This window comes from Perca flavescens, chromosome 16 (assembly GCF_004354835.1).
Source record: "Perca flavescens isolate YP-PL-M2 chromosome 16, PFLA_1.0, whole genome shotgun sequence".
NCBI classification, from domain to species: Eukaryota; Metazoa; Chordata; class Actinopteri; order Perciformes; family Percidae; genus Perca; species Perca flavescens.
The window spans coordinates 5,410,130-5,426,643 of NC_041346.1; the positions used below are offsets into that span (position 1 = coordinate 5,410,130).

A 16,514-nucleotide genomic window follows, 5' to 3' on the forward strand; every position below is an offset into this window, starting at 1 on the left:
ATTCATGAAACAGTAAAATTTCAAAGTGGCTTGTTTGGTGCATATTTTTCCATGTAGTTCTTAGTCTCGACCCCCGCTACCAATGAATCTGACCCATGAGTTTGCTGTGGGGCGGGGGGAGCTGCCCCCCTGGTGGCTGGAATGGATAATTGCATTGTTGAAAAAATTTGTGGAATAATTACGTCTGGCATGATCAGATATTTTATAAATATCTTAAGTAACACAAAACAACTAAATGGTGCTAGGTAATACATCTGATTTCATATACTGCTTTAGTAAAAAAAAGTATTGGCTGGCTGACGATGGGAGCAGCAGGACGCAAAAAACGAAAATGAATGTTGCACTATCTGGACATCTTACCGTGCCAACGTTGCAATAAAGGTTTCCTAAATGCCACATTTGATGTCAGCTTACTAATTGATTGTGGGTTTTGTGTAGATTTGGACTTTTATACGTTTATTCCACTTTGTTTAAACGGCGAAGTGGAGGAAGCCTAGTGACGAGTCCATAGCAACCAGTTTGTGTGTTGAATGTTACCCAGAGTGCCTTGCTGAATGGTCTCAATATTTTATTGTTTTATTTAATGTGAATAATAGGAGGAGTAACTTAGTATTAGCTCAGTGAAGGTTAGCAGCAGTCGGATCAGGGAGGGATGGACACGATGAGCTGGCATTCCCCCCCACACACACACACACACACACACACACACACACACACACACACACACACACACACACACTAACACTCTTGACTGTCGTGTCCTGTTAGTAAAGTGGAAATTTGAATAAAAAGTTTGTCGGACGATTCCTGCAGATCTGCTTTAATGCTCCAATTGGAATTAAGAAACAGAAGGCAGAAAGTCAAACAGAGATGGATGCTGACACAAAAGTTAGACTCAGAGAAGTTACTGACACAGATAAAGAAAAATGCAGACAGAGACAGACAAACAGACAGAGAGTGTCCCATTTTCCGGAGCAGTACAGTAATTGCATTGTGTTCAGTTGAAGGACTTGGTGGGTCAAACTGTAAAGTACACACACACAGACACACAGACACACACACACACACACACACACACACACACACATTACATTCCATTCAGTTATCTAGAGTGGGTAACTGCAGATTCAGCAGCGCATCAACTATTACAATCAATAGTTAACAAATAAAACCCCTTTCAGACATGCACCTGGTTATGTAATTGTTCTGACAATGATGTAACATGTTGCTCTCATCTTTCATCCATTAAACATTTTATACAACCTTTTGAATATATTAATATATATTATTTCAAATTAAAGTCGGCAATTCAGTTTAGCATCAGCTTTTACAAAAACCTTCATAAAATGATGGTATTATTTAACTTTTTAAAGACATTGAACCATTTCTACTTTTCCCTACAACTTCACCAACTTCTTACACACTGAAGCCAGCAATTCAGTGTAGTGACAGCTTTTTAGAAAACCTTAAAATATTCCACTTTTGTTTCATACATGTTTGGTGTTATTTAACATATGAAATGTATACTTATTTAAACCATTCCCACTTTTCAAACTTTTCTCACTACTTCATATTCTTCTTTACCATTAAAGCCAGATAGATATTCATAGAGATATGAATATCTAACAAAACACTTTACATACAGAATGGCTTTTCTACTGGTAGCAGAATGTTTAATAAATGATTAAATTGATGGGAAAATGTATTAGAAGATTTACTGTGAGAGGGGCAAGTGTCCCTTATGCTCAGTACGATCATCAGTTAAGGCTTCAATGACAAAATCAAGTTTTAAAATGACGTAGCCTGTGAGAGAACGGTAAACACTTTTTTACCGATTATCATTACTTTCAAACTTTCCCACATTGTGCCTTTTTGCATGTGAAGGATCAATCATTATCACTTTAGTGATGTCCTGACTTTTCATCTAGCCCTAACAAACATTTATAACAATTTATCCAGTACTTTATTATGACCAAATACCAGCAAAACTGGACATTCCCATCACCCTCAGTTGTACTTTGTGTATAGTGCTAATTGGCAAATGTTAGCACTCTAACATGCTAAACTGAGATGGTGGATATTATTAATACTACCTGCTAAACATCAGCATGTTAGCATTGTCATTGTGTGCATGCTAGCATGCTGATGTTAGCTATGAGCTTATGCACCACTGTGTCTTAGTTTATTTTGTCTGTGTGGTGATTTAGCCACATTTCCATTGCATGTCTGAGTATCCTTGAAAACAATTTAAATTCTCCCTCTCTGTCTCTCAGTGCCTCAACCACCGACCTGTCCGGTGGGTTTGACTCTGGTGGCATCTACATGAGAAAGAGTCCGGACCAGTACAGCTCTAGGGGCAGCATGGAGAGTCTGGACCATCCTCTGTCCTCCCAGCTTCACTCTGGAGCTAAGCACCCCCACATCCACAGTGGACCTCACCCTGCCTACTCTTCCTGCCACCAGCTGTCCTCTTCCAGGTTCATACACACCTCAGCCGTTACTGTCTAAAAGTTTGTGAAATACTGAGACAGGTTCAGTTTGGGTCTAACCTAGCTTTATATACTAGGAGTAGGTGAAAACAGCTAGTCAAAATAAAAGAGAAATAACTCCAAAGCTGTCTAATTAACTTGTGGTGTCTTGTTATTGAACAGCTGTAGAAATATAAATGTAAAAGGAGACATTGTGGTTGTAGCAGCAGTTAGTTTTGAAGTAGTATTTATCGACAACATTTTATTTCCGGGATTGTTCAGGTGCCGTCGGGAATTCCACCGGACGTTTCTCATTTCCGAGGGATGTCCGTCACCTTCTTTGTTTTGGCATTTTAAACTCTGGCCGATTTATGAGGACTATGGTTAACTGCTCCTCAGATCTCTGCAGGGTAAATCCAGACAGCTAGCTAGACTATCTGTCCAATCTGAGTTTTCTGTTGCACGACTAAAACAACCTTTGAACGTGATTCAATTCAGTTTTATTTATAGTATCAAATCATAACAAGAGTTATCTCAAGACACTTTAGAGATAGAGTAGGTCTAGACCACACTATAATTTACAAAGACCCAACCATTTCCCACGAGCAAGCATTTGGTGCAACAGTGGTGAGGAAAAACTTTCTTTTAGGCAGAAACCTCAGACAGACCCAGGCTCTTTGTGGGCGGCACATGTCGCTGCCGGTTTTGACAAAGACACTGATGTCATGATCTCAAATAAAATCTCTTGTCATGTTACAGGTCCTCCAACAGCATCGACCACCTCCAAAGCAAACGAGACTCTGCCTACTCATCCTTCTCCACCAGCTCCAGTATCCCAGAGTACCTCGCCTCCACCCCTTCCTTCAGCCCAGAGCGCTCCTATTCACTGGAGACCGTCCCTCAGAGAGGAGGGGAGATGCAGCAGGCTGACATATGTTATGTCCAGCAGAGCCTATCTCAAGAGCACGAGCTGAGCTCCACCTCTGTCGCGTTGCTCCGCAACAGTAATTCCAGACGTGGGCCGAGGCCAGGGCTAAGCCAAGATCGGCAAGGTGAAGTTTCTGCTTCAGGAATGGTTTTCGGGTAAACTAATTTTGTTTTGATGACATCATTGCTTTTCTTTTTATTATTGGTTCCAGATTCAGTAGGTGGTAGCAGCAGTAGCGGCAGCAGCAGTGATGGCGTACCGGCATCAAACAGACACAGTGTGGGTCCGATATGGGGCCCGGCAGCCAGCCGCAGCTCCTACGAGAGCCTTAAGGGGGCACCGGCTCCACCAAGACGCAGCGACAGCTATGCAGCCATCAGGAACCATGAAAGACCAAATTCCTGGTCTAGTCTGGAGCACGCCCGGTCACTACGGTGAGTAGGGTCTGTCAAATCAGAGTGAATATTGATTCTCAAAAGTCAACCGTGATGTGACAATGATAATGGTGATTATAATAATAATAATGGTGAGGAGAAAACAATGGAGTTTGTTTTAATTGTTGTTGTGAAATATGACAAACTTGTGTAAAATGAAATGTTACTTAAACTACTCAAATGTTATTTAATCTTATGTATTTTACACAGGTCTCTGCAGAAAGGTTCCTGGCATCACTCCAGTGGCCCTGTGGCCTCAGGTGCAGGTAATATTTGAATTCTACTTCCATGATTTCACTCATTTTAAAGCCATTTTAAGCCATTTATTTAATCAACATTTAATTCTGCTCTACCAATTAAAGATTTAGAGAGAGGTTCCTAGAAGGCCAAATATATATTATAATGGTGATAAAATATAGCTTTGCATGTGCGTTTGCAGTTGTGTAGTAAGTAGACAATTAGACCGAGCTCTGCTATCATTATACTCTGCATTACTCTTACTGTAAAAGCACTGATATCATTAATGTGGGTCCAGCTAAAGGCTCGTACGGCGCTGAGGGTCTGCTCCACACAGTGATAGAGAAGAGTCCAGAGAGCAGCCCTACCACAAAGCCCCGGCAGGGTGGAGGTTTTCCCCAGCCCCCTTCCCTTAGTGGACCCTCCTCTGAACCTGCAGGCCCAATCTCCCAGTCTGGCTGGCTCATTCTGCCCACCGGCATGTACCCCGTCCCCCAGCCTGAGCCCCACTATGCTCAGATGCCCAGCGCCAGCCACAGGCCAGGCTCCTCTGGAGTCTACCCCGCCCTGGCCAAGGAGAGCAGCGGACAGCAGCAGCTGCTGCAGGGTGTCATAGGGAGAAAGGAAGGAGCATCAGAGAGGCGGAGGGATGTAAGGATGTCAGCAACAGAAAATGGATACCAAAACAATACTTCTTCTTCACTATACCCCTATTCCTCTTCTACAACATCTGCTCCTACACAGCTGAAGACTCAAGCACACGAGGGAGACAGGTATTTTTGTACTGATATTTTAACCAACAGCTGTGTTTTGATTGTCATCACTCCCTACCAGTGTCTGTAAAACAATAGTTGGAGAATGTTCCCAAGAGTGTCAACTCAATGCCAGGCTATTTGGCGAGGTGTTGCAGTGCTTTCCAGACGCTAAGTTCGTTGTGACACATCTGCTATCGCGTACATGATTCTTGGTCATTAATGGTAACTTAGTCTTCTACTTTTATCAGGCCTCAACAAAAAGAGGTTAAGTCTGACCAGACAAGGGACCAAAGGCCCCTAAACCAGGGACCTCACGTTCAGAGCTTCCAAGGGTCCCATCTTCATGCAAGCCAGAGACCCCACAGCCAAGTGTTCCAGGAACAGAACCAGGATTTCCATATTCCCCACGTCCAATCAACTGCTGAACTCAGACCCCCATCCTCACAAGAGTGGGTGGACCCCTGCATACCTGTCCAGTCCAAGGGAGACAGAAACAGGTACAGTATGGAGGGATGACTGTAGATGTAGATGACCATAGACTCTATAAAATGTGAACATAGTCGCCATGACGTCACCCATAGGTGACTGTCATCCTGGCAGTGGGGCGTGGATGGAGCTAAGGGGGGCCAAATTAGGCCTACAATCTCTGCTCGCCTCCTGTGACAGCAGCCACCTGCCAGTAACCCCCTACTACAGTTATCATGAAGGGGGAACTATGACTCCCTTTTGGAGCCAGCCTCAACTGGCCATTCAAGCAACTGCTGCTTTTAGCATAAAGGTGCTTCATTTTTCAGCACCAGAGCTTGTGCTTAGAATTTACATGTGGAAATAATTTCTGATTATGACTTCACAGCATTTTAAGATTTCTGATTCTGTCTTTGTGAACCTCCTTTGAGAGCAATTAGCAGCTTCCCAAAAACATATAAAAAAAAACTGTCAGTGAATGAATCAATCAATGATTTAGTTAATTAGTTTGTTTTTCCCTCAAGAGGTTTAAAGGTAATTTGTGACCCAGTTTAGTAAGCTTATTGTAAGGCTCCCAGATGTAGAGTTACTGTCTGCTCTGTGGCTTTCCTCTTCTCACAGACCTTGTGCCTGTAATGACCTTTGAGACATTGTTTGTGATACTGGGCTACACAAATAAACTGGACTTGACTTCATGGCATATTAAAGCAACTGCTGACCTGGCAGTCCTTCACAGGTCAGTCATCTGCTGATTAAAGTCCTTTAGCAAGTCAGAATCCTCCGGCTGGTCAGAGAGCTTCAACGTGGTCCAAAGCTGGTGTTTTACATTTATGTCCACCAGCAGTGTTCAAGACAACATAGACTCATCTGTTATTTTGGATGACACTAGCTTTGCAGAAAACAAGAGACACACCCTTATAGAGTTCCAAAGAGCCTCATTTGCTGCTGAGGGCCAAACGCAGGGCCAAACCCAGTGCCTTTGCCAGAAAATGCTGAGATTTGAAACAACTGGAGAGGAAGTTGGTTTGACATTAGATTTCCACAGCCACAGATACATTCTGGTAGCCTCGTGAGACCGTCCTGATCTCGCAAGCTCCAGTTTTCCACTCGCAGATCAGTCTGGCATCTTGAGGCAGAGAAAATTTGGAGCCGTTAACCAAACCATCGGGCCAATCAGCGTTGGTTTTGAGGTGGGTTAGGTGGTGATAGACCGATGGTTTATCCAATCAGCTAACCAGTATTATCAGCCAGCAGTAGCCCTAATTCTGTTAGCCGCTTGCTAATGCTTTTTTTCTCTTGGATCCTTCTTTTGGAATATGGTCCGGGAACCTGAAATGGTGCCTTTTATTCCTAAATTCTCGTTACACAAATGGCAAATATCCTTTACCGACATGTTGCTTGCATGCTGAGCTTACGAGCTATGCTTTGCCTGCAGCAGCAGGGGCGGGATTGTGGTTGTATTTTCATACGCTTCGTGGATCTGATTGGTTGATTTGGCCCGTCTATCACCAACATAGGTGATAGACAGATGGTTCATCCAATCAAATAACCAGTATTCCGCCCCTTCCCAAAAGTTCTCCAACGGAAAGTTCCCAGATTGATATGCCGAGCAAATGCGAAGCAATCCATCTGGCGGAGTCAGGTTAGCATTCTGGGATAGAAGAAAAAAACGCTCTGGGTTGTTTGCATTTCTTTAAACCAATCACAATTGTCTTGGGCGGTGCTAAGCTCCTGACGCAACGATGGGGACTCTGCAAAATAGTATCTGGAAGGAACTTGTTTTGGTGGAATATTTGCACCCCACAAAAGAAAATGCCACATACAATATAAAATAGTTTTTCAGCACAAAACAGTAACGTGAGCTATTTAAATTAGCTGGATACATTGTTAAACGTAATTTGCTCTTACTGGTGTATATCCAGGTCTACTTCGTCCACAGCAATCCCTGCCAATAGATCCCAAACAGTCCCAGTTAGAAAGCAAATGTCGTAAACATATTTCTTTGTGAATCTTTACAATTATTGACTGAAAGAACCAAGCAGGCCCGCATTATCCAAGTTTTCCTCAGAACTTGCAATCTTTAACATGTAGCTTTCTAGCTCGGAGTAAAGGGATTTTGAGAACGGCAACACACAGAGGGCCCTATTTTAACGAAAACGCAAGTAGCTTTGTGGGTGGATCTCTGTTGCTATTATACCGGCGGGATAAATAAATCTTGCGCCTGACGCAAATCTAAAATGGGTTGGTCTGAAGTAGCTTGGTTGGGTTTGGGCGTAACGTGCAATAAACCAATCAGAGCGTCATCTCACATTCCCTTTAAGAGCAGGCGCGCTTGTTCCATGGCGGATTGCTATTATGACGGCGGATTTTCCTGGTGCACGCCAGCGGGAGCTGTGCAGGATGCGGCAAAGTAATAAATGCCCGTCTTGGCCGGGTGGCGATGTTGCTGCGGCCTCTGGGGCGCATTTCCTCAAGTCTGGAGAGGATTGCTGCAGCCCTGGAGCTTGGGCTTCCAAACGCACCACCTGCTCCTGTTGTGCCCCTTCCTCTTCCCCCCACTCCATCTCCGTCCACCTGCTCCACCAGGAGCACATCGCGCATTACTCCCGGACCAGATCCCGCCGTAGTTCTACATCACATCTCCTTAAGTCCTCTAATATTTCCTCATTTATGTCATCAACACATCCATGATTCATGGAAATGTTGTGTAAATCACAACAAGCCACAAAGAATGCTGCGACTTTTTGAGGACTGTACTGTAAAGTGCCTCCTGATCTATCCAAACACCTGAAGCGCATTTTCAGTAATATTTTTCCTTGTAATTATGTATGGTTTGCAAAAATGGGAACTGCTGCGTCCGTTTAGATGAGAGAAGTCCATGCGCATTGTGCACACACTACATTATGGGCAAGCATGCGCCCCTAAAATAGCATCTGAATAATGCGCTACTAACTTTAGACTAGCGCCACTGACTTTAGATCAGGTTTTTCCTGGTCAGTGGCGGAATTGTTTTCTGATACTGCAAAATAGCATGAAGTAAGTGATTTTGTAAAAAATTGTCTTTTGTATTTTGTTGCAATGAAGTTGCGAGAGACAGTGACAGTTGCAAAAAAAAAGTTACGATCTCCGGTTTTTCCTGCATCCACCATGTGTGTTTGTGTGTGTGTGTGCGCGCGTCAGTCGCGGGGGGAACTGAGCAGAGTTATAGAAGTAGAGAAGTAGCTGATGTCAGTGATGATCCTCTTCTTGTTCTCCTTTCTTTCCTCCCTCCCTCCTTCCCTCCCTCCCTCCAGATCAATGGACCAGACCAGCATTAATTCAGAGCCAGTGGCATCCTCCGGGCTCACTCAGGGAGAACTGCCTCTTACCCACTTACCTGTTCACCCTCAGCCTCAGGATCTCCCCCCCTCCGCCTCCCAGCATCCCCCCCGTCACCTCAGTGAGTCAGCAGTTCTGCAGTACCAGCAATGGGACCACAAACAGCAGGACAAAGACAGGGAACACCCACTGACCCGTCTGGAGATCGCCCTTGCCGAAGTCCAGCGATGTGCCAGCCCCAACAGTGTTGTCTCCGCAAGTAGCCATGGCAACAGTAGTCTTGGTAATGACAGCCAGGGACCTGTCCGCAGCCTCTCTGTCCTAGAGAAGGTCAGTCGCTTTGAGCGCCGGGAATGCACCGGAAAGCAGCGCAGTCACAGCACCACCAATGTACAAGACAAGGCCACACATCTAAGGGTAACTCAAACCAAACTTTGTTTAGTCACCATGTTTTCTTTTGGTGGTTTAAAGAAACACGCCAACTTATTGGGACTTTGTCTTATTCACCGTATCCCCCAGAGTTAGATAAGTCCATACACACCCTTCTCATCTCCGTGTGTGTCGTAACTCTGTCTGAAGCTCCCCTAGCCTAGTTAGCACAGATCCTGGAGGTAACCGGCTCCATCTAGCCTACTGCTCTCAATAAGTGACAAAATAACGCCAACATTTTCCTATTTACATGTTGTGATATGTATAGTAACAGCGTGTACAAATAACTTCTCCTACTTGGGCGGAGTGATTTGCTTGCAGCACCTGAGAAGCCCCATGTTGAGGAGCAGAGAGTAGCAGTGCTTCGCCTTTCTGAGAATATAGTTCCCAGAATGTATACGGTTAGAAGATGGCTGTGTCTCATGTAACTAGGCTAGTGGTGGGGGCGTCAGACAGAGTTACAACACGCACGGAGATGAGAAGGGTATGTATGGACTTATCTAACTCTGGGGGATACGGTGAATAACCTAAATTCCCAATAAGTCGGCGTGTTCCTTTAACTTAGAGTTTTCAAAACACACAATGACCTAGCAGTCGTTTGTATGGAAAAAATAACACAAAACTATGAATATTTTTGACTTCCCAGACAAGATTTCCTCCTAAGTTTGAAAATCTTGATTCTTGTTGGCTGTGATACTTCTTCACTGCTTTATGTCTTCTTGTTTTTAATCAGATGTCTGATAAAGGCTACGGCACCCCATGTGGAGCAGATGACCTCAGAAACATGCTTGAGAGAAGCACTAGCAGGATCAAAGCCCACAGGACTCTTAGCTACAGAGGAGGCAGTAGCGAATACACGAAATACAGGTAGAATGATCGTGGGAAATTAATACAACTATATATATATATATATATATATATATATATATATATATATATATATATATATATATATATATATATATATATAATAAATGTAGCAATAATAGCAACTGTATTTTTCTTTTTGTGATTGACTTCTTTTTTTACAATATACAAAACATACAACTCGCAACATGAGCAATGTTGTTCTTCCGTCATCACCACCCACCCAGACAAAAATAAAAAAAGATGTAACAGTAACTACAATATTTTGGACCATTCAACAAAATAGTAACAAAATAGACAATAAACCAAATAAACATATAATGGCAACACCATAAGCCCATCATACACGTCTCTCCCCAGCACAAAGCTTCTTAAGAGCCCTCCAGAAAATTCAGGTACTTTCCCCATTTTCTAAAATATACATCCAATCTGGCAAACCGTTTATGTGACATTTTTTCAATCGCCGCCTCCTTAGCCATGTCACAAGCCCACTCCTGGATTGACAGCACCCCTTCATTCTTCCATTCCCTTTAAATAATCTGTCTGGCTATCATCAAACTAGTCTAGACTCAGCTTTTTATGTGCTTATCCATCCCACTTATGATTGATCCCATCCCAGAACAAATAATCTTGGGCTCACTGGAACCTGGGTCCCTGCAATCTGACATAGGTTTTCATGTATCCCCATCCAAAATTCCTGGACCTTATTACAGGACCATAGAACGTGAAGTAATTTGCTCTGTTAGTTTTAATATTCCTACAGATTCTGTCCCACTCTTCAACATCCAGTGTAATACTCAGATCCCGTTTCTTATGTCTTTTTGAGGGCTGTCCAGGCTCTATCCCCCAGGTTCTGCATAAGCACAGAATAATAACCAGAAGCCTCATGACCTTTTCCATATTTCAATAACACATTCTGATGCCTTCGTGGCTGAAGGACTGGATCCAAAAATCCCCAAAAAGTCGCAAATATCTAAAAAATTGAGACCTAGGGATTCCAAATTGCTGTACCACATCCTCGAAGGATTTCAATATGCCACATCCCCCAGTGTGAAAATTCCCTTTTTCAAACAATCCCTCCAAAATAGAGATGATCTACCAATACATAACTTTGGATTTCGCAAAACACTTGATAAAGTATTTAGATATGGATCAAATTCAAACAGCTGGGCCACTTTGGACCAAACAACATTTAATTAAGATATTATCGGATGGATTTTTGCTTCACCATACAGTTTAACAGATAATGGGGCAAGAACAAATTGCTCAATACCATACCAGGGTGGGGCTCTCCTAGGAGGAAGTGACCAGTGGGTCAGATGCCTTAAGTTAAAAGCATAGTAATAATACAACATCTTTGGTAGACCCAAACTATAAATTACAAAGACAGACTGATAGAGGTATCAGTCTGTCTTTGTAATTCATTAAAATGTAGCCAGAGTTTTTTACCATTCCATATAAATGTCTTTGTTATCCTGTCAAACCATTAAAAATATGATAGAGAAACCTCCAGAGGAAGAGATTGGATACCGTAGTTCAGCATGGGAACACAAACCATTTTTATAACAGTGACCTTCCCTGCTATTGAGATATTGAGAGTCGCCCATCTATTAACTAATTAAGGGAATGAGATACCCAGATATATGATGCCTTGTTTTGGCCACTGAAATGCACCTGATTGGAAGGCTGTTATGGGGCAATGAGCTGTTAAAGGTAACGCTCCTGACTTGGCCCAATTTACCCTATAACCGGAAGATTTCAAGAAAGTCAATGATCCATAGTAGACAGGGTATTGATCTGCTAGGCAAAAAGTAATATATAATCCGCTTAAAGCATAAGTTTGTGCACTACCCTCCTACCATAACACCTGGGAAGTTAGTCTTCCCCCTTATGGCTGCTGCCAAAGGCTCTATGGCTAAATAAAACAACAAAAGAGAAAGAGGTGAGCCATGTCTTGTTCCCCTTCCAAGAGCAAAATATTCAGAAATTAACCCGTTAATTTGCACCGCAATCTCTGGGTGCTTATACAGCACCTTAATCCACTTTATAAATATGCTGCCAAACCCATACATTTCCAAAATTTTGAAACATATAGCCCCATTCAACCATATCAAACGCCTTTTCAGAATCGAGGGAAATAGCAGCTATTGGGGATTGTCTATCAGCTACAGACCATACAATATTAACGAGACGCCTGATATTATCTGACTAGCCACGCCTGTTAATAAACCCCACCTGATCAGGATAAATTAAAGAAGTAAAAACCTTAATCTATTTGCCAAAATCTTTGAAATAATCTTAACGTCTAACTGCATTAGGGAAATTGGGTGGTAATTCTTACAGTCTACTGGGTCCTTACCTTTTGGGTAACCAATGTTATCAAAGCCTGCCTAAATGTTGCTGGAAGTTTGCCCTCCTCCAGTGTCTCTTTATATACCTTTAACAGAGGTGGAGTCATTTCAGTTGCAAAACTCTTAAAAAATTATGCTGTGAAGCCATCAGTCCCTGGGGCTTCACCCACAGGAAGGGCCCCCATTACCTCTTTAATTTCCTCTATTGTCAAATCTGCATCAAGGAAGTTCTCTTTGCTCTTCTGTCAGCTTGGGAAGCCCTAGTGGCTCTACGAAGGAACACATTTCTTCATCAGTAGAAGTAGATAATGAGCTACAGAGATCAGTGTAAAATTCTTTCAAAATCGTGTTAATATCTACAGTTGCTGTAAAAACATCTCCAGAATTGGATCTAACTACAGAAATAGTGGAAGCTGATTTCCTCTGTTTTATGTATTTAGTGAGTAATTTCCTTGCTTTGTCTCCTGATTAAAAATAATGTTGTCATGCCCTTCTGAGATTATTAGAATATTATTATTATTATTGGTATTTTAATTAAGTCAGGTTTCTCAGGCCATCCTGTGACATTCTTTGTTTAATCCCAGTTTCAGCGTGTTTGATTTTACTTTCTAGTTCTAACAGTGCTTTAGCACTATTCCTCTTACGAAATGAAGCATGTTGTATAATGCGCTCCCTGATCACAGCCTTTAAAGGTACAATATGTAACATTTCTACATTAAAATGTTTAAAAATGACTATACCTATGTTATATATTTTGTTGAGTTGTGTACTTACACTATCATAAATGTTTCCAACAACGTTCAAACCCAGAGAAATCTGTTATTTAAGTGTAATGACACAGGACGTTTCATTTAAATTCAGTAAATAAAACCTTTGACCCCTCTAAACACGGGCACCCAGACAATACATTCGAGAGTAATCGTGTCACAGAAAGAATAATACTCGGTAACCATAATACAGCAATTGCTTTCTGCCACACATCATCATTTTGTCATTGATTGCATGCCACTTATAACACAGTAATACAGCAAAGATCTTATTTATTGATACATTTCAATATCGACTGATCCAGCTCAATGTGCTATATTGACAAGTAACATTAGCGTTACCTCATGCTAATGCTCAGTGGGGAACGTTAACATTATAAGGTTACAACATTGTTCAACACATTCATGAAGTTATTTTAAGTATAATTGTTTTGATCAAAGTAAAGTTAACATTAAACAGCACTGGGCTAACTCACGATTACGTTCGCCAGCTAACGTTAGTTGTATAGATAGAAGACAAATCTAATGATAATTTAGCCAGCTGTCACACCCTGTTTTTTCTGCCTCACTCCCAGCAGCTAAGGGACTTCAGTCAGGATGAAAGCGCCCCAGGGACACGACACATCCACAGTTAGCCAGCAGCCAGCTGGCTAACTATAATTAATTTAAAGCAATCTGAACCCAGCCAGCACAAATTCCAGCACTGGGGGATAACGAAGCTAACGGCTGTAACAGAAAGTGTAATGTTCCGTCAGGGAAACGGACCATATCGCCCCAGGCGTCCGAGTCTGGCTGGCTGGCTATAAAAGGTGTCATGCTGAAATTCTACACCATTTAGCATTTAGCGGTCTTCTTTACAGCCCCAAAGATACTTGGCGGCCACTCCCAGCCACGAAGTAGCTAAGTCTCTCAACAAGGTTTAGTAACAAACCCTTTTACCCCCGGTGCTGAAAACATCCAACAAGTGACACTGACGTGAAATATATTTTGATATTGTGGTTTTAGCTGCTGGCTAATATCTCTGTGCTCCTTCATGGAAGGATCGTAGAGATGCCTGTAGAGGCACACTTGCTCGGAAAGCTTGCCCTCGAAAACGTCCATGCTTCCTGTTTCTGCTTTGTCGCGCGACAAAGAGTGGTGCGCGACCTCTGTTTGCGCGCTATAAATCGGACACGCCGGCAGGATATTACGTAATTTTGACGTCACGATGGCGAGCGCCACCTTTGATGCGTCTAGTATATAAGAGCCTTAATGTTAGCTTGCTTGCTCGCTAACTGGTCAACGAGCTAGCTAACGTTAGCTACCAATACAAATTGAATCAAGAAAATGTAATTATGTGGGGGAAACTGCAGCTATTTTATCAGAATGACATGAATAAACATTACTAAACGATACTAAACGTAACGTGGATGCACGTGAACAGATTTTAATCGGCAATTGTGTTAAATTACAACTCCCATAATGCCACTACATAATGTCATCAAAAGTCTGTGTTTACAATTGTTTTGATTGAGAGACCCCTAGCGGCAGAAAATTACATATTGTACATTTTAAAGGCCTCCCATGCCACCCTGAAGACGATACTGTGGACCAATTGATTGCCAAGTAATCTTTTAGCTCCGACCTAGGCCATTCTATATTTTCTGTCTCCTGTAAAAGGGAGAAGTTAAGGCGCTACCAATAAGAGCTCACTTTGAGGCAGCAGGTCTAGGCACACCAACATGATCAGAAATAACGATATTTCTAATCACACATTCTATAGCAGAGGGAGCAAGTGATTTGGACATTAAAAAAAGTCTATCCTAGAATATGTCTTGTGCACTTCTCTGGGGGCCTTGTGTGCTGCAAACTCACTGTAGTCCAGAATTGGATCCATTATCAAAAAACGAAATTGCCCCCTAGAACAATATTGTGGTTCCCTGCAGCTTGTATTTCAGCCACAATGAAAACTCTTCCTGAATTATCCTTAATTTGTTTAATTAATTTAAATTGCAGTGGTTGCTAATCAGTGTAATGACCCCTCTACTCCTGCTAGACAACACATTATGAAACTCCACACAATTTTTCAGATTCCACAATCAACATATCTTGCATATCTTGCAAAAATATCACAACATAACCTTCCTCCTTTTGATTGGATTCCCCATTCCATTAACATTGCAGGTGGAGAAACATACAGAGCTTAACTACTGTATATATTAAAATATCAAAGCCATCTTCTGAGCACATAACAAATACAAGTGGTGATGACTAAACACAACTTAATTCCAAAAACTCACAAAACACTCCATGTGCACCTTAACCTGAACAATGCACTGTTGAACTTCCTTTTTGGTCCGTAATCCATTCTCCCTTCACACGCTCCGTCCCCCGAGCACTGCAACCGAAAAAAAAATACAAAAGAGTAATACAAAAGAAAAATGTCCAACTAGGATCCCAGCCGGTGTCTCACACAACGCCAGTCCATCCCATGAGAGCCAAGAAAAAGAAAAAAAGTAACTTCATATATATTTAAGTCCCCTCGCCGACAAATCACTCTATATGTTCTATGAATGCCATCACCTTTCGGGGTCATTCAAATTTCTTAACACTGGAAATAGCATTATGTTATTCTGCCAGGATAACTTCCCTTGCTTCTCGCTGCCCGCAACACCAGGTCCCAGTTCGGATGAGCTTAGGAATCGCACCACTATGGTCCTGGGTCTGTCTCCTGCCTGGGGCTGCTGGACAGCGGTTCTGTGTGCACTCTCAATCTCAATCTCCCCCTCAGTCTCCAGCAACTCCCGAATCAGCTCCCCTGCTTAATGTCTCCACCAGCTGCTAACTTTTTAGATTTTGACATTTTCGACATCCAGAATGTTTCTCGTCCCGGCGGAGCACAAATATCTCTGGTCAGAATCTTGAAAAGGATAAATACAGCAGTACACTATACGGAGCTCGTCCTTCACCCAAACAACTAGTTCGCCATTAGGTCACGTGACACCCCAAGCAACTGTATTTTAAAAAATGTCCACCTTTAAGGCCAAAAATGATTTGCATTCACTTTTATTTTGATTCAAATTGTTACCCATTAGTAAAAACATGTTTGGTCCATGTATTGCAACGTTTGATTTAAAGTCCTTTCAAATTGGCTATATTTTCTTACTACTCTTATTTCAAAAGGTATTTAAATTTCTGTGTGGTGTTTAGGACCCCAGTAGATCCCAGTTCAGCCCTCCAGAGGAGCCGCAGCAGCTTCCAGCTGGACGAATCCAGGGAGGGTGACAGCAGCAAAGACTTCCCCCTGACACAGGACATCCAAGAGATTCTGGGCTACATGCAGGACACGTCCTTCAACAGGTCAGAGTCCTTAAGCATGTAGAGTCATCCAAAAGGTCAGAGTCTTCCAGCAGGTCAGAGTCCTCCAACAGGTCAGAGTCCTCCAACAGGTCAGAGTCTTCCAGCAGGTCAGAGTCCTCCAACAGGTCAGAGTCCTCCAACAGGTCAGAGTCCTCC

The 16,514-nt window shown here is 42.5% G+C and overlaps 1 protein-coding gene across 4 annotated transcripts in view; it reads left to right on the plus strand.

The window, feature by feature from the left end:
• shroom3 (shroom family member 3) overlaps positions 1-16,514 on the plus strand; it is a 117,661-nt gene that overhangs the window by 78,193 nt on the left and 22,954 nt on the right. For all 4 annotated transcript variants that reach the window (XM_028601638.1, XM_028601637.1, XM_028601639.1 and 1 more), the window contains 9 exons: positions 2,274-2,477; positions 3,228-3,520; positions 3,608-3,830; positions 4,041-4,096; positions 4,366-4,840; positions 5,071-5,319; positions 8,581-9,022; positions 9,768-9,901; positions 16,209-16,358. In XM_028601638.1, the coding sequence (XP_028457439.1) occupies positions 2,274-2,477; positions 3,228-3,520; positions 3,608-3,830; positions 4,041-4,096; positions 4,366-4,840; positions 5,071-5,319; positions 8,581-9,022; positions 9,768-9,901; positions 16,209-16,358 (2,226 nt within the window). The remainder of the gene's footprint in view (positions 1-2,273; positions 2,478-3,227; positions 3,521-3,607; positions 3,831-4,040; positions 4,097-4,365; positions 4,841-5,070; positions 5,320-8,580; positions 9,023-9,767; positions 9,902-16,208; positions 16,359-16,514) is intronic.